The sequence below is a fragment of the Cebus imitator genome, unplaced genomic scaffold (genome assembly GCF_001604975.1).
Source record: "Cebus imitator isolate Cc_AM_T3 unplaced genomic scaffold, Cebus_imitator-1.0 Scaffold148, whole genome shotgun sequence".
Classification (NCBI taxonomy): Eukaryota; Metazoa; Chordata; class Mammalia; order Primates; family Cebidae; genus Cebus; species Cebus imitator.
Window position 1 is genome coordinate 1,430,134 of NW_016107463.1, and position 26,806 is coordinate 1,456,939.

General features: G+C 42.4%; 1 protein-coding gene and 1 pseudogene across 2 annotated transcripts in view; both read right to left on the reverse strand.

Moving 5' to 3' along the window:
* LOC108314127 (glutathione S-transferase A3) overlaps window positions 1-26,242 on the reverse strand; it is a 30,063-nt gene extending 3,821 nt beyond the window's left edge. Inside the window, exons 1-4 of one of the 2 annotated variants that reach the window (XM_017542859.2) lie at window positions 10,035-10,223; window positions 5,577-5,693; window positions 2,338-2,389; window positions 1,018-1,150 (exon numbers count right to left, since the gene is read on the reverse strand). In XM_017542859.2, the coding sequence (XP_017398348.1) occupies window positions 1,018-1,150; window positions 2,338-2,389; window positions 5,577-5,663 (272 nt within the window). In that variant the 5' untranslated portion in view covers window positions 5,664-5,693; window positions 10,035-10,223. Of the gene's footprint in view, window positions 1-1,017; window positions 1,151-2,337; window positions 2,390-5,576; window positions 5,694-10,034; window positions 10,224-26,192 lie in introns of those variants that run through there. The other variant, XM_037743600.1, reaches the window with a different exon arrangement.
* Window positions 17,144-26,283, reverse strand: LOC108314129 (annotated as a pseudogene).
* Window positions 26,284-26,806: the final 523 nt, after the last annotated feature.

The following is a 26,806-nucleotide window of genomic DNA, read 5'->3' on the forward strand; positions in this document are numbered from 1 at the left end:
TGACCAGGATGGTCTCGATCTCTTGACCTCGTGATCCACCCGCCTCAGCCTCCCAAAGTGCTGGGATTACAGGCTTGAGCCACCGCGCCCGGCTTGTTTCTTTTATGTAGCATCTTGTAGCATGCATCAGTACTTCATTCTTTTTCATGACCAAATATCATTTCATTGCATGGCTAAGGCACATTTTTCTCCTCCATTTACTGATTGATGGATATTTGGGTTATTTCCACTTTTTGAAGACTGTGAATGTTGTTATTTGCATTGTTCATTTATCTAAAAGATTTAGTGTGGACGTATTTTTGATTGTTTGGGGATATGCCTATTAGAGGAACTGCTGGGTTGTTGGTAATATCATATTAAAGTTTTTGAGGAGTTACCAACAGTTCCATTCAGGATTTATTTGGAATCATGCAGTCTCATCACAACAGCAAGGAGACTCCTTGACTTTGCTGGTATTGAACAAATCTGGCTGCTTTGTCCTTCTATCACGTGTCAAGATAACCTCAGCATCCTGGGCACCAGCCTCTACTAGCCCTGCTCAGCTGTTCCAGTCCATATAATTGGTTGGTAATTTGGGTTCCTGGACATCATTCTTGGAATTACTAGGACTTGAGATTCAGCTTCTTTGTAGTCTTCCCTCCCCAGTCCTTCATCTACAGACTCAAATATTCTATTCTTGTCATAAGCTATTGGCTGGAATCCAGTCTCTGCAGGCCTGGGCACCTGGAATCATGATTTGCATCCTCCTTAGTTCATGGTTCATCTGTGTTTGGAAATTGCCATCAGGTGCTGGATCCATGGACTGCATCCTCTTCTAGAATCACCCTCGCCTGAACCCACCCCATGTTCATTGTTCCCTCATCTCCATGGGACTCTGCAATACTGCACCTCAGCGTACACACCCAAGACCCAGCCTGCTGCTGGTCATGATGCCCCTGCCATGGTCCCACCCACTCAAGGAAGCACCTAAATCACTCTGTGCTCTCTGTTGATGGAAAAACAGAAAATATACCGTACAGGGCTCTCTCCTTTGTGTCTTTCCCATAGAGGTCGTATTTGCTGGCAATGTAGTTGAGAATGGCTCTGGTCTGCACCAGCTTCATCCCATCAATCTCAACCATTGGCACTTGCTGGAACATCAAATACCCATCTTTGGAAAAGAATGAAAAAAGGGAGAGTTAAATATCTATGGAACTCTATCTTTCAGAATGAAAAAATGATTGTGGAAATGACTAAATTTGTAAAATGAAGAAGAAGTTATTGCCTGATAAGATTTCACTTGAAACAACGTTTTTATTTAATTTTTATTTTTTTGAGACCAAGTCTCACTCTGTTGCCCAGGCTAGAGTGGAGTGGCGTGATGTTGGCTCTGTAACCTCTGCCTCCCGTGTTCAAGCAATTCTCCTACCTCAGCCTCCCAACTAGCTGGGATTACAGGTGTGTGCCATCATGCCTGGCTAACTTTTATATTTTGGGTAGATATGGTGTCTCACCATGTTGGCCAAACTAGTCTCGAACTCCTGACCTCAAATGATCCACCTGCCTCAGCCTCCCAAAGTGCTGGGATTACAAGCATGAGCCACCGCACCCGGCCAAACAACAATTTTAAAAAGCTTCCTGTAGTTATTTTTCTTTAGAAGCTTCCTTTTACTTTTTATCCATTTATTTTACTTATGTTTTTATTTTCCCTCCAGACACATAGTAGGACTCTTGTATTTTTTGTGTTGATTTATCTTCTTGGATATTTTAGGGAGACGTTGGGACAAGTTACAGTAGGACTAGCAACAAGATGCCATTTAAAACAGGAAGTTCCTAGAGTAAGTCTCATGGTGTTTGTGACATTTAAGGCAGGTTCTCAGAGGTTTTTTTCTAAGAGTCACTTTCTCTGCTATTCAAAGTCTGCAAAAATGCTACAATGTTACCTTGTCACGCCCCTCCATGAAAGAAAAAAACTCAAGGCAATTGCCACATCTATTTCTCCTCCTTTCATCTAATGCATGTTCTTGCATGTCCTTGGATGGGAAGGGCTGTGTGGATCCCAAGCTGATGACTATAGCTCATTCACTGTGTCCCAAGCATGAAAACAAAGAAAGGGCTTTCTCAGGGCACTGGAGATAGCTCCTCTAGCAATTACTCTAGAGGTCTGGTCCTTTTAGCCTGAAGAGAGTTGCCAGACCTGATCAAGGAGCCATATCCCTTCCATATTAGCCACTTTCTCCCTCTCCACCATGCCCTAATACCACCCCCCCAACCAAACACACACATAGGCATTGCTGGCTGCTCAAACCTCCCTTCTACTAGATACCTTCATCAGAAGCACTTAGAGGCTGATCTTACCATTTCTTAACTTGTCCAATTCTTCTGGAGATTTTATTAATTTCTCTTCAAACTAGAAGCAGAAACCGTAAATGGGTTCTTGTTAGTTCATTGTATTATAGACCGGTGACCTTGAATGGCCCCTATCCGGTGCATCATTTGGAGAATATAAGATTTCTCAGTTTGGCAGGGTACACAGAGGGGGCTGTTCATGGCCATTTGGAAATTTAAACCTGCTTTGTCGAGAAGAATGCATGGGTCACAGAACACAGCTGCTCAATATTCTAGTTCACTTCACCTCCACCTTGATATCACAAAGGTCTATGATTACGTCATGTTTTGAGAGGAGATGTCACTGGAGAAAATGCACTGAGCAGTTCTCCTAGTCATGGTGTTGTCATATCTCAGGAAAGCCTGTGTCTCCAGATGAGATCAGACCACAACCTTGTGTGTCCCCAGCATGGGGTATGCCATGGGCTAATCGCCAACAAAGATTCTGCCACCAAGGAGCCTCTGCTGTAATTTATATCACCCCACTTTTCAGGAACCCTGCTGAGGGTGAACTAGGTTGCAGCTGTTGGACAGCTTTAACACTTGTAACTCTAATTTCCTCCTCTGAAGTGCATGGGACACAATAGGGTAAAATTCTCAATTTAATAAAGGAATTAGAGTCCCACACTACATTATTTTTAATTAAAACCTCTGGTTTCTGATGTGGTATTCTGGGTTCAATATCACCATTTTCTTGTACTGGCTTCTTGACTTTGGACATGTTACCGAATTTCTCTGGGTCTGAGTATGCTAATCTAGGAAATGGGTATACTTACGGTACCTATGGTATAGGTTGATATCAATATTAAATTACAAGGTCACACGAAACACTTAGAAAAGTAGCAGGTATATAGTGACTGCTCATTAAATACAAGTTATCTTTAGAATTTTAAGATAGAGTTGGCTATTTCATCATATAATCCCTTAAAAAATTTAAATCACTCTAATAGTGATGAAACTATACTTCGTTCTTGATCTACATCCAGTAACTTAAACCTTGGAGTAAATTACACCTTGTTCTGGGACAAGTCACTTTCGTGGAAATGGCAGCCAGCAACGAGAATGTCTCAATCTGATCAGAAGATATCAGTGGATGCATGTATTTAATATAAATATGAAAATCAGTTATTACATAATGATGTAGTTGACTTAAATAGGCAGAATCCAGCAAACAAAAAGTCTAATCAAAGGTTATTAAGACTTTCTGGATTTCAATGTTGTTATGATCTGGTTCCAGTCTTGACTCTGCCTCAAAATATCTGTGTGATCTAGGAATTATCACTTAAAAATCTTTAAGCCTTAGATTGCCTATCTGCAAAATGGGAATAGAATATTTTCTTAAATGGAATATTCCAATGTTTCAAAATGCATGATACAGGGCCTGACCCATATATATAAAGTAATAAATAGTAGTGGTGTTTGCAGTGGGTGATTATACTTTAATGGAGTTCTTTATGATGAAAGGTCAGGAATTTGGAAGTTTCTAGCTTGCTCCATGGAACAGAGTTTGTTGTGGATCTATGCTCACACTGGACCAGGATCTAGGGACCATGGGAGGTGTGTGCCAGAAATTAATACAGCATCCAGTTCAGCACAAACCTAAGGAACGGTGGGTGGTCCTGGCAGGGGGGTGGCTGAGGTGAGGTGGGGCTGGCAAGTGGGATGTGCTTGTGAGGCTGAGGACTGGGTTGTGATCATCAGCCTTAGGGCACTGAGACCCCAGAAGCCTCAGCAAGGTGTGCAGTCAGCCCTGCCCCTGCCTTCAGTCAGGCTGGATGGAGAGCAGGGTCCTGGGTTGCTCCCAGCCCAGCCCCTCCCTCCCTCCTGCTGAACCCTTCCTGCCCAGGCTCTGAACGCATCCCTGAGCCGCAGAGCTGACGTCTGGGTGACAGTGAGACAGGGTATTCATTTGCACAAAGAAAACAACCTGGAATGGCAGTGTGTGGATTTCTTGTGTGCTTGTTTCTTCATAGGTTTGTGAAAGGTGAGGCTAAAGTCTCAAGCCCTCGTGAAACAATGGAGAAAGTGCCATCCCAAGGCTCAGGTCCACACGGCGCTGGGAGGCTGAAGGGGAGCACTAGAAGTTCCCTTCACAGGGCGCCGCCTCACCTGAAACCCTTCTTTTCTGCCGCCACCCGAGGGACAATATCTTCTGAGTCTCTCCATGACTCAGGAAAACCCTCAGACAGTGACTAAGGGGCTCTGGTCTGCACTGGAACGTGTTTTTCTCAATGACACCTCTAGAGGGCAGCACTCAGTGAAGTCCAAAAGACACCTCCCAGCATTTCCTGCTCAGACACTGCGAGGATGGCCTGGTAACGCTGGGGATTGCTTGGGTGTGCTGTAGAAGCCTCCACCCCTCATTTTAACCACGTGTTTACTTGTCTGCATCCTCATAGACTTGTAGGCTGCCCCAGGGCAGGTGCTGTGTCTGTCTTGTTCACTGTCTATCTCCATGACCTAGTACAGAACCTGGAATTAATAAGTGCTCAACCAAATAATTGCTGCGAATGTAGTCAGTCTTTAAGAGGTGGTTCCTTACAATCCACTCTCTTCTGCCTCTCATTTGTAGTTTGCATTTTTACCTCTAATTACAACCATTTTTAATATTATGCATTTTTATTGTTTTATTGTGGAAATTATGAACAGGAATAAAAGTAAACCAAAAAACATAATGATTCTACTTATACGTCTCACCTAGAATCAATAATTATTAACCAAAAGCAATGTAGGTTTACTTCTCCTCTTGTAATAATTTCAAGGAAATCCCAAATCCATATGATTAATCCTTAATTACTTCCATGGGTTTTCCTAAAACATATTAACTATTCTGAAGGTGGCCATAGTACATTATCACACATGCAATATTAACAATAATTCTTTCATGTCATCAAATATTCAATCAACATTCATGTTTCTAAATGTTGTATAAATGCCATAAATTACTTTTTACAGTTTGTTTAAATTCTAATCCACTTAAGTTCCACACTTTGTGATTAGTTTCTTAAATGTATTTTAATATTAGGCTCTTAGATGAGAAGAAGTTTTAACAATTATTAGGTCAAATCTGTTCATCTTTTTCTTAATGACAGTCCATTTGTATTTAAGCCACAATGCTTCAGTAAGTAATCATCTCATAGTTTCTGTGGGAGAAGTATGTGATAATGTGCTTTTAAATCCAACTTCAGATGACCTAATTCAGAACCTACCTCTACTCCAGCTGCGGCCAGGAGCCACCGAATGGTCTCCATTCTGCCCCGTGCATTGAAGTAGTGGAGCTTGGGCTTCTCCGCCATGATAGCAGTCTCCTGGAGGTTTCTCTAAGCCTGCACGAATCAATGAATGAATGAATAAATGAATAATGGAAACCATAGGATCAAAAATGTGCTTTAGGATGTATGGTTGAGAACCACCAACAATGCTGACGAAGCATCTGCCTTCTTCATGACTGGGGTGGAGGAGTTCCTGGAATGTTTTCTTGGCCCAATTTGTTACCCATCAGTGGCCACCCTCAGATTCCAGCAAACCCCAGTCTCATATGCCCATTGATTAAATGTGACCATTCTCACCATGCTAAGAGGTGAGAGTATGTGGCAATAATACATGTATAGAAGTTAATGGGAAGAGAAAGAATTCAATAACTAATATTTATTGAAAGCTTCCTAATGATCCTTCCTCAATGCTAGTCCCTTTCAATATTTCATATCTTTAACCCTTCTCGTAGTCCCATGAAATGGTGGTTATCTCCATTTTTTAGTTAATGAAATAGAACATCAGAGAAATGTAGTGTTCACAGTCACATTCCAGTTGGTGATGGACATGAATATCTATACCCAGGAATAAGATGAAAGCACACCCAGAAGCCACCCAGGTGAAGGCCCTGGGAACCCATGAACTGGCCATGAAACCAGAGGATGTCACTGACAGGGAGGACCAGGAGAGAGCTAAGGCACTCTTCAGCTCTTTGGCAGTGAGACTGCATTGAATCAAAAGCAGGAATTAGGCCTCAGACTTGTTTCATTGTAGCTGATGATCCAAATTCTTTCAACAGACTAGAATGCGAGTCCCTTGCTTCTTTTGGCATTCTGTATTCTAACTCTGTGGGGTGCATTTTGTTTTATAACCTGGAAAAAGAGGTGTTGCTGCATTAACTTTGCAAGATATGGAAGGTACTAGCATTTGTTCAATGTCAGTCACACACTGGTCATTCTTCTAAACTTCTCTACATTTTATCCTACAAAAATCACCTAAGAGGAATGCGGTTGTGATTCTCATTTTACAGTTGGAGATCCCGAGGTTTTTAAAGTAAGTTGCTCAGAGTAAGTAGTGGATCTGGGATTCAGACTGCTCTTAAAAACCAAATACTGAGTCTTATTTTCTTTGCTAGTGTTTCTCAAATATGCATGGTAATCTTACAGCAGATTGTGAAATCCCACTACTTTAAAAAATAAAATACAAAAGAATAGCAAATAGTGAGCATGACATGTTGAAGGAGAAGTAATGTTTCATGAGTTTTTAGTTTCAGGTATTTGTATGTTGTGTGTATGGTGGTTTGCATGTGTGCACGCTCACTCAGTCACTAAATGCTTAGAGATCAGTGTTTTGAGGCTCATCAGTGAAGTTGGATAGCCCTTTGTTCTATCCCAGGCTGCTTGGGAGGTGGAACACAGCAGTGTCAGAGAATGGAAACCAGGGGCTGCAGGGACGGAGGCAACTAATTGTATCAAGAACGTGAATGGAAACACAGAGGATTCATTGAAAGCAGGAGTTCCAGTGCCAGGACTTAGGAACAGTTGCATTTTCTCTCCAGATGTGCAGCTCTATTATTAAACATTAAGATTATTTTTTGCAACATTTTATGGTTGTTGAGTTTGGAAAAAAAAATGAACTTGCCTTTAACAACCAATATATTTCTTTTTTTTTTTTTTTTTAGATGGAGTTTTGCTCTTTTTGCCCAGGCTGGAGTGCAATGGTGTGACCTCAGCTCACTGCAACCTCAGCCTCCCAGGTTCAAGTAACTCTGCCTCAGCCTCCCAAGTAGCTGGGATTACAGGCACATGCCACCACACCCGGCTAATTTTGTATTTTTTGTAGAGACAGGGTTTCAGCATGTTGGCCAGGCTCGTCTGGAACACTTGACCTCAGGTGATCCACTTTCCTCAGCCTCCCAAAACGCTGGGATTACAGGCGTGAGCCACTGCACCTGGCCTCAACTAATTTCTTAAAAAGCATGTATGACTTAAATTTAGACATCAAAATCTTTTAAAAGTCTACATTTTAAAATATGGAAGTCAGTAGTTTGACCTTTGGAAAGTAAAGAATTCTTTGAAATTGTACTGAATCAGCTCACTTGTTTTGCAATTTGCTATTTTGACATTGTACTTTCCTAACTTGGGAAATGGAGGTAGCATGATTCAGCAGAATAAAAGAGAGAGTTTAGCTCACACAGGGAGTGGGGTGTGCTTGTTTAACTGTTTTGGACTAGAGCTCACAGTGTCGTAATTCTAATCCCCACACTAAGCTCCCTTAGTTATTGACTGAGGATCAGGTTTCAAAAGGAAATAAATGTTTATCTTGCGTAACATTTTATCACAACACTCCTGCTAATAACTCCCATTTTACCTTCTCAATATGAGGGTTCCCACAGGTCATGCTAAGACTTGGGCAAAGGTTACCATTGAGCTTTGTTGGGTAAACAGAAAATGAGAACTGGAGAGCTCAAGGATTTGCCATTGGTCGTACAAACATGCTTCTCATTCATGGTCAGTATCTAGGGAGTGTGTCTACCTTCTGCAACAACCCTGGAAAATGTCTTCTAATATCCAGATTAAAGATGGGCACACTGAGGTTCAGAGAGCTGCAGCACGTGTCCCACACCGCACACTTGGTGAGTGATGGATCAGCCTGAACTCCTTCTGATTGCAGGTCCAGAGCTTTTCCACTCAAGCCTGTAAGCTGGTCTGCTCCTGTCTGAGAAGCTGTTTTACATTTTCCTGTCTAGAGTCCATTAGCCGACTAAATATTGAAAGGCGAGGGCGAGAGAGGAACATCTAATTCCTGAGTTCTTTCTGTTAGCAACTTTATAGGAGCTTGCTTGGAAGAAAAAATTAATAAAAGTGTGCCTTTCTCTACTTTGACAACGTAAACACCAGAGTGAGCTGAGGACTAGTATAACTGTATTTCCATCCATTTAAAAAAAATGGGCTTGTTTTGAAAAGAATATAAGCTATGATAATTCCAGGAGGAAATTAAAGGAGTTATATCTCTGAGGTGATCCCAATTACTCTGTTTCTTATCAAAGAGAAGGGAGAATGAGATAAACCATGACTCTTTCCATTATGAGGTACATAAACGCAGTAGGTTGTTTAATCTCTGAGCGTCAATTTTCTCTTCTTAGAATAAAGATAGTTATTTCTACTTTTGAGGGTTGTTGAGAAAGTTAAATGAGCTAATGTACAAAAAATTCATAGTAGGAGCTCAGCAATGGGTGTTGGCTCTTGTCCCAGAGCTTGGCAGATGGGTGAGTCTCTGGACAGTGAGGAGCACATGAAACCTCTTTCTTTGATCTATCTATCCATCAATTATTTTACCTATGAACAATCTCTGTATGTGTATCTATTTATAATCTTTTTCTACTCATCCAAGTATGTATTATTTTATCTATCACTCTGTGTATCTGTCTATAATCTGTCTGCCTCTTCATCATCTATTATCTATCTTGTATCCATCTCTCTAGTTCTTTATATTTTGTCCATAGAACTCTAGTAGAAATAAGATTTTATATGAATCCAGACTTGTATTAAACCTGTCATATGATGGCTCTCTGTCTCTTTCTCTCTCTCTTTGCTTTTTAGCTCTTGTACAGAGCTTAATGATATTCACTAATCAGTCCACCTGGATTAACAAGAAATTTTCAGTGACTTTCCAAGCAGTGTGGCACATCGGTAACACAGCCTTGCTGAGCCCCATGAAGTCATGTAGGGAGAGGGGGGGCTACAAATCAGATAGGTAGAGGCCAGAGATGCCTAGAAACTTCCTAGGGTGGGCAGGACATCTCTCCATTCAAAGAATTACACAGTTCAAAGGGCATCAACAGTCAGAGACTCTTTCTTAGCTATTCTCTAATTTGCCGTGAGTTGGTAGAACTCCAGCCATGACTGGTTGTCGAGCTAATTAGTGGCAAAGTCTTAATTAGAATCTAGTTCTCCTGACATTCAAACTAATTTATTCTAATTATAATAAACCTTAGTTCTGAATTTTCACAGGCAATATAATATTACAGTATCACAATTTATAACAATTGTGTGTTGACTACTTCTACAGAGAAATAAATTTTCACATACATTGCCACTTCTTCAGGCACTGATTATTCTCAGATTGTTTAAAATACTACCATTTCTTTTTTCTTCTCATGTCATTGTTTCCCATACCATTAAATTCTGAGGCCCTGGTTTTCCAAATTCTTCATTTTTACATTTCTCTAAAGATGTATCCAACAGAAAAGAAATAAACAATTCTTGAGCTATCACCAAAACACACCAAGATGGCATGATATGAATAAAAACAGAATTTTTCTTGTGCTAAGAACACATATTAGCATATTTTTCTAGGAGGCTAGAGAGGAGGGTGTGAGGCAACGCAGGGAGATTTGTAAGACCAGTACTTACTTTGTTAAACGCTGTCCGCCCTTGTGGCTTGGCTCGAGAACTGAATTCCAGGTCCTAATGTATTTATAAGCTCATTGTTCCTTTCAGTAGTTCCCTCCCACTGAAAGGAGAAGGGTCAAATTAAGGAAAAGCCAGTCCTACACACATTACAGGGCCAAAGGGCCACCTACTGGATTCTAAGACATGAGGCAAGTGATCCGCTTATCAGAGCATAACTGGTTAATATGTTCCTTTTCAAGGCTGCAATTAAAGTATAAACAATACATTTCACCTGGATTTTGCTGTCTTTGCAAGTCAGCAGAAACTGGCTTTTTAAATGTTTTTTATCATGAGTTGGATGCAAGGATTAGGGCAACTGAAAAACCTCTAGTGAGCATAGCTGGGAGGGGATGTCTTTGAAGGGCAAGCTGATGGCAATCTTCTTACTGGGTTGCCAAATAAACTACACGATATCCACATAAATGTGAATTTCAGGCAAGCAATAATTTTTTAGTGATAACTATGTTCTAAACATGGTATAAAACATGATTATACTGAAATATTATTTCTTGTTTATCTGAAATTCATATTTAGATGGGTGTCCTGTATTTTATCTGCCAAATTCGGAAACCCTATTTGCATAAGCTTTCCTCTCTGCGTCACTCAAATTGCCTGTAATATAAGAAATCTGAAAGTACCCATCACCCGGATTCATCAGTTGCAAATCATCTTTCTTCATCTATACCACGTAGGGGGTTATGTCGGCCCCCAAGAAAGATGGGCCCATATGGAAATCCCTAGATCCTGTGAGTGTGGTCTTATTTGGAAAAAGGCTCTTTGCAGAGTAGATGTTATGAAGTAAGAGAACTTGAGATTGTCTTGGAATATCTGGATAGGCTCTGAATCCAATGACAATTGTCCTCACAGCAGAGAAAAGACACAACACACAGAGAATGAGGTGCTGGAAGACAGAAGCAGAAATCAGAGTGATATGGCCACGATCCAGGAAAACCCAGAAATGCCAACAGACCCCCAGAAGCTAGAAGACGCAGGGAAGGATTCCTGGAAATCACTCATAATCCAAGCACTGTGGCACATTGACACACCAGGGAAAAATGATTTTGCATTTAGTTACTTGTATGTGATTCACAGATACCATCTGCGTCTTGGCAGCCCAGGCCTGAGTGGCACTGAGGGAACTGAGGGAAGGCTCATGCCCGGGGCCCCACAGAGCCTTAAGGAGCAGAGTGAGGATGAGCCAGGAGCACACACACTGTGAGGGACAGCAGGGTGGCCTGAGAGCAGAGGGTGGGTCTGCTTGCTCCTCAGTGTTTCTGACACAGTGAAAATGTGTCAGAAAGAATGCTTTTATCAGAAATAAACTGACTGTCCAGGAAAAGAAAAAAATGTCTTTAAGCCATTTCCCAGAATGGTAACTCTTTTCTTGTGCAGAAAGTCAGAAGTAAATTTCTACAACTTTTTTTTTTTTTAATTTCTACACTTGTATGACAAGTGTTACAGGACAATTCTTGAAAAAGTCAAACAAACTACGTAATCTACATTTTGCTTTTTTACTAAATTTTTAATTCCAAGAAAATTAAAAATTTTGGAAGATTGGAAATCTGATTTCATATCAGTTCCTAGCGAAAATAAATCATTTTTAACTAAATCTGGTCATACATATTTTACTATGTAATTAGCATATAATTTTAAAAAGGTTTATTCACTTCACAATAGCCACAATCAACATTTAGATAGAACAATTTAGTGTTACAAAACTTGAAAATATTGGTCTTGCATGTTCTTGGTATCCGTGCCTGCTTTATCAAACCTTGAAAATCTTCCTTGCTTTTCTAAACCTTTTCATCTATGGGAGACTTCCTCGGGCTGCCAGGCTGCAGAAACTTCTTCACTGAGGGCAGTTTGCTGATTCTGGTTTTCAGGGCCTGCAGTGCACAAAGCACAGTTTCAGGGTGAAGCCAAGGGCTGACACCACCGTTAACAGTACCCAGGGAATCTGAGCCCCTCCTACACAAAGACCAACTGAGTCCCCTCTGTCAGCACCAGCATGGAGGCAGAAACAGACACCAAGTGACAAATGAAGAGAAGAGCAAGAACATGTAGCTCGCTAGCATTTTCCCAAACAGTGTCTTTAAGACTTTATTCAGTTCAGTCTTCCTACCCTCTTTCTTACACATTAATCTGCAGGTTCATGGCTCTTGTACAAGACAAGAAAGAACAATGAGGCTGTGGATATCAGCACAGATCAGTCTCTAAGCAGAAGTGAAGATATGGGAAAACTGCATTAGAAATGAAAATCAGAAGTATTAAAGACAAAGAACGGGGCCACTTTTCCCCATAGAGAGATACAGGGTTGGGGTGGTGTGTTGAGAGAGCTGTGCAGAGAGGAACATAATTATCTGACAGCAGGAGCCAGAGACCTAGGAAGGAACTGGATGGAAAGAGCCCCGCTCAGACACACTTGGTGTGGGAAGAGATGGGCATATTGGAATAAAGGACATCACAGCGACCTCAGGAACAGAAAGCACAGTGAAATAGATGGATGAGGAGACATGCTGGGCCCTGGGCCCCTGGCATTATAAAAGGCAAAATATTCTTCTTGGGGTAGCATGCACATTGAATTTCCTTGGCATGACAAGAAGGCATTTCCATGACTCAGAATCAGGAACTGGAAGCTCATTTTGGACACCTGGGGGACACTGAAGACCTGGAGAAGGCTAGAGCCAGAATGGGACAAGTCCAAGGGCCCAGATACTAGATCCCAAGATGGGAGATAAGGGGCTGCCTCTTGAGGACTGGGAAATAGTTCATCTTCAGCCCAGGGAAGTTGGAGATGAGGCTGGGATCAAGCTTTTCCACATGGTATAGAAGTTCTACCAGGTGAATGTCAGCCCGGCTCAGCTTATTGCCAATGAGGTAGTCTTGTCCATGGCTCTTTAACACCTGGAGAATTCAAGGAATCAGATCAGGAACACATGTGCAGTCAGGCTGGGGCCCCTGCTTCTCCCTGAGTTTGTCCAGCCAGTCTCTCCCTCTCCCACCTCTGCTGCCTCACTGGGCAGGTGCGAAGATCCAGACCTTTCTGCCTGTTCCCTGATTCAGTGAGAGAGTGAGAAGTGTGGCTCTGCTCACCCCTTGGTTGGAGCCCAGGCTCCTATTTTCTCTTCTCATTCCACATCACTGTGGCATCCACACCATCCACCCAGCTTGCGTCTTCCGCATGGGCCAGGGGCTTCTCCCCTGCTGCCGCATGTTCTGTCTGCCCCAGGCCCTACCGTGTGCAGCCCTGGCGTTCAGTGGTTCTACACTCTACATCTCTCTCCAGTCTCGCTTGGGCAGCAGCTACACCTTCCTGACAGCAGTCTTCCCCCAGGAGTGGACTATTTCAGAATCCTCATTTCTCCTCGTCTGCTCTCCTCGTTTCCTGCTCTGGGATCTAAAATAAACCTGGGTGAACTTGAATTCATCCTCTTTCTTGCAATGTTGGTTCTCACTGCTTTCACTATGTTATAACCTGCATGCCACTGTGTCCCGGGGTGAACTGCAAAGATGTCTGCAACTTACTTTGAAATGCAAAAAAAAAATAATAATAATAATAATAATGTGTTTGGTTGTGGCAGACAGGGGTGGCGTGACTGACATGTGATAAAGCAAAGAGAAAATATTAATTTTGCTCTTTAGATCCTTGGTGTATATATGTTCATAAAACATTTATTTGAACTACACTGGATGCATAATTTTTTCATAATAAAATTTTTGAGTGACGTGCTAGTTATTAAAATATCTCAGTATATTAACATCATAAATAATAAAAACAGAAAACATATGGCTCCATTGATTTAAGATAATATTTTGGCAAATATACTTTCATACTATGTATACATACGGAAGTATGGATAATTACTTGGTACACAAAACACAACTTCAATGTTATATTACAATATACATTGTTCAGATCCACATATCTTGGGCTCTTTGGTAGAGGCAGAATTCTGATTCACAGTATATTTTTATATCACACCTTGAGAGTCAGATGCTGCATTACCATCAAGGAAGGCTTTTTGAAGTGAGGGTCAATGCCCCACAAATGCACAGGCACCATTTTTCTGTTGCCTTATGTCATGGACTGAATGCTTATCATTCCCAAAAATTCATATGTTGAGATTCTGACCCCCAATGTGATGCAATTAGTAGGTGAGGCCTTCAGGAGATGATTAAATCATGGGAGCTCTCTTGAATGACATTTGTCCCCTTATAAAAGGGACCTTAGAGAGCTCCCTCGGCTTGTTTGCCATGTGAGGACACAGCTGGAGATTGGCTGTCTGTGAACCAAGGAACAGGTGCTCCCCAGATACTGAATCTGCTGGCACACTGATCTTGTACTTCCCAGCCTACAGAGCTGTGAGATATAAGCATCTATTCTTCAAGCTACCCAGTCTATGGGATTTTTGTAAAAGCAGCCAAACTGCTAAGAAACCCTCTAAACTCTTAGTGCTTAAAGACTGAACAGCTTCTATCATGACCTTTACAACAGTCAGTCAAACACACCAGCATTTGGTCAATAGCTGCCAGCTTCCCGAATTTTTTCCTCCACTTTCAATTTATGACCAACCACAGAAAGCAACATATGGATCGCTGACCAGTCACGTAGAAATCTGTGCTTCTAGTCAGCCAGCTTACAGCATCCCTAGGCCAGCAACCTACAATCAGAATGTAACTACTTCTACCATAAATCTCCCAGACTTCCCTGCCTGCCTCTGAATCTCTGGCAAAGGCCAGTGATGGTGGCTGACTTCCTTTCTATAGCAAGCTCTGTGTAAACACATTTTGCTTATTCTCATTTGGGTTGTCTTCACTTCCACAGTTTTTCTGCAGGTTCCAACAAGACCTGGTCTATGTTGCGCATTGCCATGGACCCCAGCCGTCAACCAGGGGCAGTCCCACAAAGGCTGCTTGTGCCTTGTGGCAAGTCAGCACCTGCGCTGAACTCTTTCCTCTTTGCATTGAGCTCTTTGACTTTTTATGGTCAGTTTGGTTCTTGGTTTTGGTATCGGTTCTCATCTGCTTGGTGTCCTTTGTAGAATCAGGACTTTGTTTTCCATTTCTTTTGTAGTCTTTTGTGTTACCGTTTTTTTGTCATGTGATCTAAAGGTGTTGTCTGTCATAAAAGAGGCAGCACAAGAACATAGGCCCAAAACCTGTTTTTCAAGACAGCCTCACAGCACATTGTTTGAGGTTCTCACTGGGCCTCTTTGCATTCATACAAACTTTGCTGTGGGTCACGCCTAAAACCGATGAAGTGCTCTCTTAATTTTTGGTTCTTGTTGTTCTGCGAACTCGGCAGTGATCCGAACAGTGATCCAGATCACAGCTTCCACTTGGGGCAGAGTAGGGGCAGGTGTTTACACAGAGCTTTAAACTGTGACTTTAGGTTTACTTTATCCCTGTTAGGTGGTCATCCATATAGCTGACTGAATAATTCTCTATTGTAGTTTTGAGGCTCAAATCACGCAGCCACTAAAAAGTGGAAAAAATGCCTAGGGCGAGATATGGGGACATGGCATGGAGCTTCCACGCCTTCCCTGGACACGACACCCTCCAAGAAGCTCTGCATGTTCAGCTATCCAGAAGCTCCCAGGTACCGTTTCAAAGGCAGGAAAATAACAGCTTGTTGTTCTGTCTTTGATCAGGGCAAGCGTTGTCTCTTCATCCTCAGGTGGATGCAATGAGTAATGAACCTTTTCACTCAAACCTGCCCTACCTTCTACATACATATCGATCCTGTAAGACAAAAATAACCAAACTGCTAAGTGCCTTCTGCCTTAGATTTCATGGTTCAAACACCCGAGACAATGAGCATCAGGTGATAGCAATGTAATTCAGCTCCATTGGGTGCCTTTTATATGCCAGTTGTTAGGCTGTGATTTTTACACATACATTAACATTTATTTCTCAGAACACTCTACTGTGGTGGATGCATATCTAAAAGGTTTGTTATACATATGACCAAATACAGGTACAAGAAACACTGGTGACCTGTCCAGCGACACAGTCGTAAGAGAAATTAGTGGAATCACTGCAAGTAACCACTTATGCTACCAACAGGGTTTGCTCTCTCTGTTGTTTGTTCTGTACATAAGCTTAGTATGATTCATATGGCTACAGACCTGCCATTTACACAATCCCAAGGCAGCCTCCCAGCACCACCATCTCAAACGTGTCTGCTTTCCTCTCTCATCCTACCACACATCCTAGGCTCATTTTTATGCCCAATATTATACGTTCTAATAAAAAGTAAAAAATAAAAATAAATAAATGAAAAACTAGGAAATAAGGCATATTTTTAAAAGATATCCCTGAAAAATATATTCTTTCAAGCAAGCTAGTAATTTTCAATAAAAAAAGTTCTCCCAATTATTTCTCGTAAAACACTGTTTCATAAGCTTCAAAAATAAAGAAGTTTTCCCAATTATTTCCCATAAAACAGTGTTTCATAACCTTCTCCACATGACATTGGGCAATTCTAGTTATAAGTATACTTCAGGACCTTACCTAATACCCCCATGGTAACATGGGAAAATTGTTTACATGGTAAAATTGGTGAACATGGTAAAATTATTCATGTGGTTAAAGCCAGTGCATACCATAAGACATCTTCCTTCTCATTTCAAACTGTGTTTCCTACAAAGCCTTTATTTTTGCTTTTTATTTTTTATTTTTCTTTGAGATGGAGTCTTGTTCTATTGTCCAGGCTGGAGTGCAGCGGTGTGATCTTGGCTCACTGCAACCTCCGCCTCCCAGATTCAGGCGATTCTCCTGCCTCACCCGCCACCACGCCTGGCTAATTTTTGTATTTTTTAGTAGTAATGAGGTTTTGCCATGTTAGCAGGCTGGTCTTGAACTCCTGACCTCAGGTGATCCACCTGCCTCAGCTTCCCAAAGTGCTGGGATTACAGGTGTGAGCCACTGTGCCTGGTGAATACTTTTAAAATAACAGATTTATTGACATGTATTCACATATCATAATTGCCACCCCTTTATAGAATATTATTCAGTAATTTTTAGGACATATACAGAATTCTGCAAATATGATCACTAACTCCAGAACATTTTTATCACCTGGGAAAGCAGTAGCACATGCTTTGGCAGCCATTCCCCATTGCCCCCTTTCTCCAGCCACTGTCAACAACTGATTTCCTTTCTAGATTCAAATGGTCTGGATGGTTCATACAAAAGAAATCATGAAATTTGCATGGATCACAGCACATAGTTGCACATTCTTCTAGTTCATCTTACAAACCTTGATGTCTCCCATGTCCATGATTAGGTCATGATTTGAGAGGGGATGTCACTGGAGTTAAGCGATCAGGCAGTTCTTCTAGTTATGGTGTTGTCATATCTTAAAAAAGTACGTGTTTCTGGGTGAGATCAGGTCACAACCTTTGTGTCCCCAGCATGGAGTATGCCATGGGCCAATGGCCACCAAAGATTCTGCCACCAAGGGGCCTCTACTATAATTTACTGATGTAAAAAGCCCAGTTTTTAGGAGCCCTGCGAAGGGTGAAATAGATCATAGCTGTTGCACAATTATAACTCTTGCAATTATAATTTCCCCTCCTGGAGTATATGGGACATGAAAGAACAGAATTCTCAATTTGAGGAAGGAATTAAAGTCCCCACACTAACATTATTTGCAATGAAAATCTCTGGTCTGTGATGTGGCTCTGTGGGTTTAATATCACTGTTTTCACGTGTCGGCTTCTTGACTTTGGACACATTGTTGAATCTCTCTGCATCTCAGAGTAAAGAATTCTTTGCAATCATACTGAATCAACTCACCTGTTTTGTAATTAGGAATTTTGACATTGTACTTTTCCATCTTGGGAAAGCATAATTCTGCAGAATGAAAGGGAGAGTGAGTTCACAAAGTGCGGGGTGTGCTTGATTAACTGCTATGGACTAGAGTCCACAGTGTCGTAATTCCAATCCCGAAACTAAGCTCCTTTAGCCACTGATTGAGGATCATATTTCAAAAGGAAATAAATTTTTATCTGATATAACATTTTATCACAACACTCCTGCTGATACATAACATATCACCTTCTCAATATGAGGTTTCCAAAGGTCAGGCTAAGACTGGGGGCAAACGTTACTGTTGAGCTTTGTTGGGTCAACCGAAAATGAGAACCAGGGAGCTCAAGGATTTGCCACAGGTCAAACACACATGCTGCTCATTCATGGTCAGTATCTAGGGAGTGTGTCTACCTTCTGCAACAGCCCTGGAAAATGGCTCCTAACATCCAGATTAAAGATGGGCACACTGAGGTTCAGAGAGCTGCAGCACGTGTCCCACGCCGCACGCTTGGTGAGTGATGGATCAGCCTGAACTTCTGATCACAGGTCCAGAGCTTTTCCACTCAAGCCTGTAAGCTGGCTCTGCTCCTGCCTGAGAAGTTGTTTTACATTTTTCTATTCAGAGTCCATTAGCCAACTAAATGTTGGAAAATGAGGGTGAGAGGGACACATCTAATTCCTGAGTTCTTTCTGTTAGCAACTTTTCAGGGGCTTGCTTGGAAGAAAAAATTAATAAAAGTGTGCCTTTCTCTACTTTGACAACCTAAAAATCAGAGCGAATTGAGGACTAGTATAACTGTATTTCCACCAATTTAAAAAATGGGCTTAACATCACAAAAGCTACAATTAACATTTAGGTAAAGCACTTCATTGCTGCAAAATGTTAGAATCTTGGTCTTGAATGTTCCTGGCCTCCATGGCTGCTTCATCAAATCTTGAAAATCTCCCCTGCTTCTTCTAAAAGTTTCACATTTGTGGGAGGCTTCCTCTGGCTGCCAGGCTGCAGAAACTTCTTCACCATGGGCAGGTTGCTGATTCTGGTTTTCAGGGCCTGCAATGTACAAAGCACAGCCTCAGAGTGAAGCCAAGGATTGACACCACCACTAATACCACCCAGGGAATCTGAGTCCCTTCTACAAAGACCAAGCGAGGCCCTTCCATCAGCACCAGTATGAAGGCAGCAACAGACTCTGAGCAAGAAATAAGAGACAAGAGGAATGTAACAGAAAGAAGAGAAAAAAGATAAGAGAAAGAATATAAGAGGAAGAACATGAAGCTCATTAGCGTTTTCCCAAAGGCGTATTTTAGACTTTATTCAGTTCAGCCTCTCTACTCTCTTCCTTACACATTAATCCTGTAGATTCGTGGCTTTTGTATAAGACAAGAAAAAACCATGTGCCTGTGAGATATCAGCACAGATCGGTCTCTAAGCAGAAGTGAAAATATGGGAAAATTGAATTAGAAATGAAAATAGAAAACGTTAAAGGCAAACCTTTCTTTATCCCTCATCAAATGCTGCATTGTAACATACATAATTCAAATTCATATATCATGGCAAAAAAGAGTCATGAGGCCACTCTTTACCACTGAGGGATACAGGGTTGGGGCAGTGTTTTGGGAGAGCTGTGCAGAGAGGAACACAGCATCTGACAGCAGGAGCCAGAGCATGGGGAGGAAACCAGATGGAAAGGGCCCTGCTCAGACAGACTCGGTGCAGGAAGACAAGGGCACATCTAGGATAAAGGGTGTCACAGAGAACTCAGGAACAGAAACCACAGGGGAATAGAGGGATGGGGAGAGACGCTGGGCCGTGGGGGCTTTCCATGATAAAAGGCAAAATACTCTTCATGAGGTGGCACCACACACTTCATTGACACAACAAGAATCTTCTGATTCTGAGGAATTAGGGCCTGGAAGCTCATTTTGGAGACCTGGGAGCACTGCAGGCCTGGAGAAGGCCTGGCCAGTCCTGGGGCCCAGATATGAGATCCCAAGATGGGAGATGTGGGGCTGCCTCTCTGAGGGCTGTGAAATGAATCACCTTCAGCAGAGGGAAGCTGGAGACAGGGCTGGAGTCAAGCTCTTATTCGTGGTTGAGAAGTTTCACCAGGTGAATGTCAACCCCGCTCAGCTTGTTGCCAACAAGGTAATCTTGGCCATGGCTCTTTCACACCTGGAGAATTTGAGGAATCAGATCAGGAACACATGTGCAGTCAGGCTGGGGCTTCTGCTTCTCCCTGAGTTTCTCCAGCCTGACTTTCCCACTTCTGCTGCTTCACTGCATGGGTGCAGGGATCCGGATCTTACTCCGCATTCCCTGACTCATTGAGAAAGTAAGAAGTGTAGCTCTGCTAATTCCTCGGTTGGAGCCCAGGCTCCCATTTTCTCTTCTCATTCCACATCACTACAGCGTCCACACCACCCACCCAGCTTGCATCCTTCCACGTGGATCAGGGGATTAGAACCTGCTACAACATGTTCTGTCTTCCCCAGGCCCTACAGTGTGCATCCTGTCATTCAAGGCATGATTCTACACTCTGTTATCTCTCTCCAGTCTCTCTTGGGCAGCGACTCCACCTCCGCGACAACACTCTTGTCCCAGGAGTAGACTATTTCAGAGTCCTCATTTCTCCTTATCTGCTGTCCTTATTTCCCGCTCTGGGATCTGAAGTAAACGTGGGTGAACTTGAATTCATCCTCTTTCTTGCAACATTGGCACTTACTGACTTCACTGGGTTATAATCTGCGTGCCACTGTGTGCAGGGTGAACTGTACTGATGTCTGAAACTTACTTTGAAATGCAAAATAATAATAATAATAATAATAATGTGTTCGACTCAGGGAGACAGGAGTGGAGTGACTGACACGTGGTAAAGCACAGATGCCGAGATGTTAGTTTTCTCTCTAGCTGGTTGGTGTACATACGTTCATGAAACATTTATTTCAACTATTGTGACTATATGAAATGTTTCATAATAAAATTTTTTAGTGCTATGTGATAGTTATTAAAATATTTCAGCACATTCACATCATAAATAATAAAGTGAGAAAACATACAAGACCACTGATTTAAGGTAGTATTTTGGCAAATACCCTTTCAGATGGTGTATACATATATATGTATAAATAATTATTTGGTACATAAAGAAAATGCAACATCATGTGTTTATCCCTCATTAAATGCTATATTGTAACATACGTAATTCAAGTTCACGTATCATGGCAAAAAAGAGACATGGGGCCACTCTTCCTCACTGAGAAATGCAGGGTTGGGACAGGGTGTTGGGAAAGCTGTGCAGAGAGGGACACAGTGTCTGACTGCAGGAGCCGGAGCCCAGGGATAGCATCAAATGTTATATTGTAACATACATAGTTCGGCCTGGCTCAGTGGTTCATGCCTGTAATTGCAGCACTTTGGGAGGCTGAAGCGGGCAGATCACGAGGTCAAGAGATCAAAACCATCCTGGCCAACATAGTGAAACCCCGTCTCTACTAAAATACAAAAATTAGCTGGGTGTGGTGTTGCACACCTGTAGTCCCAGCTACTCGGGAGGCTGAAGCAGGAGAATTACTTTAACCAGGGGGTCGGAGGTTGCAGTGAGCCGAGATTGCGCCACTGCACTCCAACCTGGTGACAGAAGACTGTCTAAAAAAGAAAGAAAGGAAAGAAAGAAAGAAAATACATAGTTCAGATTCATGTATCATGGGACTCTTTGTTAGAACCAATGAAATTCTTCCTCATAGTCTATGTTTACACCATGTCTTGAGAGTCAGATGCTCCATTAACATCAAGGAAGGCTTTTTGAAGTGAGGGTCAATGCCCCACAAATGCACAGGCACCATTTTTCTGTTGCCTTATGTCATGGACTGAATGCTTATCTTTCCCAAAAATTCAGATGTTGAGATTCTGACCCCCAATGTGATGCAATTAGTAGGGGAGGCCTTCAGGAGATGATTAAATCATGGGAGCTCTCTTGAATGACATTTGTCCCCTTATAAAAGGGACCTTAGAGAGCTCCCTCAGCTTGTTTGCCATGTGAGGACACAGCTGGAGATTGGCTGTCTGTGAACCAAGGAACAGGTGCTCCCCAGATACTGAATCTGCTGGCACACTGATCTTGTACTTCCCAGCCTACAGAGCTGTGAGATATAAGCATCTGTTCTTCAAGCTACCCAGTCTATGGGATTTTTGTAAAAGCAGCCAAACTGCTAAGAAACCCTCTAAACTCTTAGTGCTTAAAGACTGAACAGCTTCTATCATGACCTTTACAACAGTCAGTCAAACACACCAGCATTTGGTCAATAGCTGCCAGCTTCCCGAATTTTTTCCTCCACTTTCAATTTATGACCAACCACAGAAAGCAACATATGGATCTCTGACCAGTCACGTAGAAATCTGCGCTTCTAGTCAGCCAGCTTACAGCATCTTCATGCCCACAACCTGCAGTCAGAGTTTCTCCACCATAAATCTCTCAGACTTTCCAGCCTGCCTCTGAATCTCTGGCAATTGCAAGTGATGGTGGCAGACTTCCTTACTGTAGCAGGCTCAAAATAAACACCTTTTGCTTATTCTCATTTGGATTGTCTTCATTCACTTTTACAATTTTTCTGGAGGTTCCAGCAAGACCTGGTCTCTGTTGCCCGTTGCCGTGGACCCCAGCCGTCAACCAGGGGCAGTCCCACAAAGGCTGCTTGTGCCTTGTGGCAAGTCAGCACCTGCACTGAACTCTTGCCTTTTTGCATTGAGCTCTTTCACTTTTATTCTCAGTTTGGACCTTGGTTTTGTATTGATTCCCACCTGCTTAGCATCCTTAAGAGAACCAGGCCTCTTTTGCCTGTTTGTTTCTTTTCGTTTTTTTGTGGTACTGCTTTGTGTCATATGGAGAAGTGTTGTTTGTCCTAAAAGCAGCAGCCCCTAGGCATAGGCCCAGAAGCCTGTTTTTCAAGACAGTGTCACAGTGCACTGAGTTTGAGGTTCTCACTGGACCTCTGTCCATGAGTACACAGTTTGCTCTGGGTCATCCCTAAAACTAAATGAAGTTCTTCTACCTTGATTTTTGTTCTTGTTCTTTGAACCTGGCAGTGATCCACACAGAAGATTACAGTTTCCACTTGGGGCAGAGTAGTGACTGCGACTTTAGGCTTTCTTTATTCTTGTTAGGTGGTAATCCACATAGCTGGGTGAAAAATTCTCTTTTGTGGCTCAAATCATGTAGCCACAGAAAAGATAAAGACATGCCTAGGACGAGATTTGGGGAAGGGGCATGGAGCTTCCAGGCCTTCCACGGATGTCCCACCCTCCAAGAAGCTCCGTGTGTTCAGGTATACAGATGCTCCCAGGTACCGTTTCAAAGACAGAAAAATAACGACTTCTTGTTCTCTCTTGGATCAAGGCAAGCTTTGCATCTTTTTCCTCGGGTGGATGTAATGCATAATGAAGAACCTTTTCACTCAAACCTGCCCTACCTTCTACATATATCCTTCTACATGCATCCTGAAAGACAAAAAGAACCAAACTGCCAAAATGCCTTTTGCCTTAGATTTTATGGTTTAAACACCCGAGACAGTAGAGCATCAGATGGTGGCAAAGTCATTCAGCTCCAGTGGGTGCTTTTTATGTGCCAGTCATGCTATGGTTTTTACATATATATTACCTTTATTTCTCAGAACATGCTACTGGGGTAGAGATATACATCCAAAATGTTTGTCCTACACATTACTAAATACAGGTACAGAGAACATCTGCATCGGTGACCTGTCTAGAGTCACACTCATGACACAAATGAGTGGAATCACTGCAGGTAACTACTGATGCTACAAATAGGGTTTGCTCTCTTCACTGTGGTCTGTTCTATGCATGAACTTAGCATGATTCATGTGGCTGAAGACCTGCCATTTAAGTAATCCCAAGGCAGAGTCCCTGGAACAGCCATCTCAGACATTCCTGTCTCCCTTTCTCATCATACTACACATATCAGGCTCATTTTTGTGTCCAATATTAGAAGTTCTAAAAAAATTAAAATAATAAATAGGAAATAAGGCGTATCTCTAAAAGCTATCTATAAAGATATATACTTTTAAGCAAGCTAGTAATAAAGAAAAGCACCTCTCCCAATTATTTTCTTGATCATGGTATCTCCCCTGCCAGGTAAGTATCCGAATTATTTTCTAATCACCTGGGAAAGCAGTAGCATTCTTTGTCAGCCACTCCCCTTAGCTCTCTCCATCCAGCCCCTTGGAACAAGTGATTTACTTTCAGGATTTGACTGGTCTGGATAGTTCATACAAAAGAAATCATGTCACTTGGAGCCTTTGGTGTCTGGCTTCTTTTACAAAACATGATTTCAAGGCTCGCCCATGTTGTCTCATCAGTACTTCATCCCTTTTCATAGCCCAAGAATATTCCACTGTCTGTTATAGCACGTCTTGTTCCTCCATTCATCCATGGGTGGACATTTGGGTATGAATAATTCTCCTATGAACATTTCTGTGCATGGATTAGTGAGGATGTGTTTCCCTTTCTCCTGGAGGTAGACCAGGTAGTGGAATTGCTAGGTCATTGGGAACTCTATATTGAACCTTTCAAGGCATGGCCAACAGGGAGGAGACTCCTCCCAGCTTTGCTGGTGCAGAATCAGTCTGGCTGCTTAGGTCTATCATCAAATACTTCACTTTAGGTAAGCCTAGTATCTTGGGCACCAGCCTCTGCTAACCATAATCAAGTTGACCACTTCATGTAATTAGTTGGTAACACAGGTTCCTGGTCATCATTCTTAGAATTACTGGAACCTGAGATTCAGCCCCTTTGCGGCCTTCCCTCCCCAAGCCTTCATCTACAGACTCTCAAAAATTCTATGCCTTGTCCAAAGTTGCTGGCTGGAGTCCAGCCTCTGAAGGCCTGAGCACCTGGAATCATGATTCCCATCCTCCTCAGTTCATGGTCCATTCGTGTTTGGAAACCTCCATCAGGGTGCTATATCCATGGACTGCATCCTCTTCTAGAATCACATTTGTGTAAACCCACCCCATGTTCACTGTTCCCTCATCTCCATGGGACTCTGCAATACTGCACCTCAGCGTACACTCCCAAGGCGTCATGATGCCCCTGCCATGGTCCCACCCACTCAAGGAAGCACCTAAATCACTCTGTGCTCTCTGTTGATGGAAAAACAGAAAATATACCGTACAGGGCTCTCTCCTTTGTGTCCTTCCCATAGAGGTCATATTTGCTGGCAGTGTAGTTGAGAATGGCTCTGGTCTGCGCCAGCTTCATCCCGTCAATCTCAACCATTGGCACTTGCTGGAACATCAAATACCCATCTTTAGAAAGAAGAGGGAAAAAAGAGAGTGGGATGTCTATGAATCTTTTAGCATGAAAAAATGTTTGCTGAAATGACTAAATTTATAACATAGAAAAGAAATTATTGCCTGGTATAACCTCCCAGAGGAAATAGAAATTTGTTTTTAGCTTCCTCTAGTACTTCTTTTTCTTTTCAGGCTTTCTCTTACCTTATAGCCTGTTATTTTATGTTTTTATTCCTCATCCAGATACATAAAAGGTCTCTTGTATTTTCTGTGTTGATATATCTTTATGGATATTTTAGGAAGAAGTTGGGGGGGGGGCTCCTGCAGGCCCACCAGCCAGATGCCATTTAACATGGGAATTTCTCAAAGTTAAGTCTTATGGTGTTAAGACATTAAAGACAGTGCTGAGAGGAGTTTCTATGTAGGCCTTTGTGTACTCTTCAATATCCCCATTGGACAGTGTGTGCAGGGTGGGTTCTGTGTGACCCTGCTGTTGCTACTCTGACTCACGTCCCGCCTCACCCCCTGACCTGGACTTCCAACCAATTCAACACCGTCTCGTTATCTAAGCCTACAATGTTGTGAGAATACCACCTTGTCAAATTCATAAGAGAAATGAGTTCAAGATAGACCTATCTCAACTCCTTTCCTCTAATGCATGTCCTTGCATGTCCTTGGATGGGGAGGGCTGTGTGGGATCCTGAGCCGACCACAGCTCATTCTCGGTGTCAAAAGCATGAAAGCAAGGAGAGGCCTTTCTCAGGGCGCTGGAGATGGTTCCTCTAGCAAATTCTCTAAGAGATCTGGCCCTTTTGGCCCGGAGAGAATGAACAGACCTGCTCAAGGAGCCCCATTCTTTCTATTTTAACCACTTTTTCCCCTCTCCACCTCCCCAGCTACCACCATTCACACACATAGTCTATGTGCTTGGGGTTAAAACCTTCAAGTTTGCCTTCTACTAGACACCTTCATCAGAGACACTTTGAGACTTGATCTTACAATTTCTTAACTTTTCCAAATCTTCTGCAGATTCTAGAAATTTCTCTTCAAACCAAAAGCAGAACCAGTAAATGGCCTCCTGATAGGTCATTCCATAGCATTATAGACTTTTAACCTTGAATGGTTCCTGTCTGACACATAATGTGGAGAATATAAGATTTCTGAGTTTGGTAGAGCCCACAGAGGTCTGGTCATGGCCATTTGGAAATTTAGATTAGATTCATCAAGAAGGCGGCATGGGTCACAGTACATAGGTGCTTAATCTTTAGTTCACTTTGTCTCCACCCTGATCTCTCCCATGTCCATGATTAGGTCATGATTTGAGAGGGGACCTCACTGGAGTTAAGGGATCAGGCAGTTCTTCTGGTTATGGTGTTGTCATATTTTAGGAAAGCATGTGTCTCCAGGTGAGATCAGACCACAACCTTTGTGTCCCCAGTGTGGGGTATGCCATGGGCTAATGACCGTCAAAGATTCTGCCATCAAGGAACCTCTGCTGTAATTTATATCACCTCACTTCTTAGGAGCTATGCTAAGCATGAGATAGGTCCTGGTATTGCACAGCTTTAACTCTTGCAATGATAATTTCCTCTCCCGGTGTAAATGGGACACAA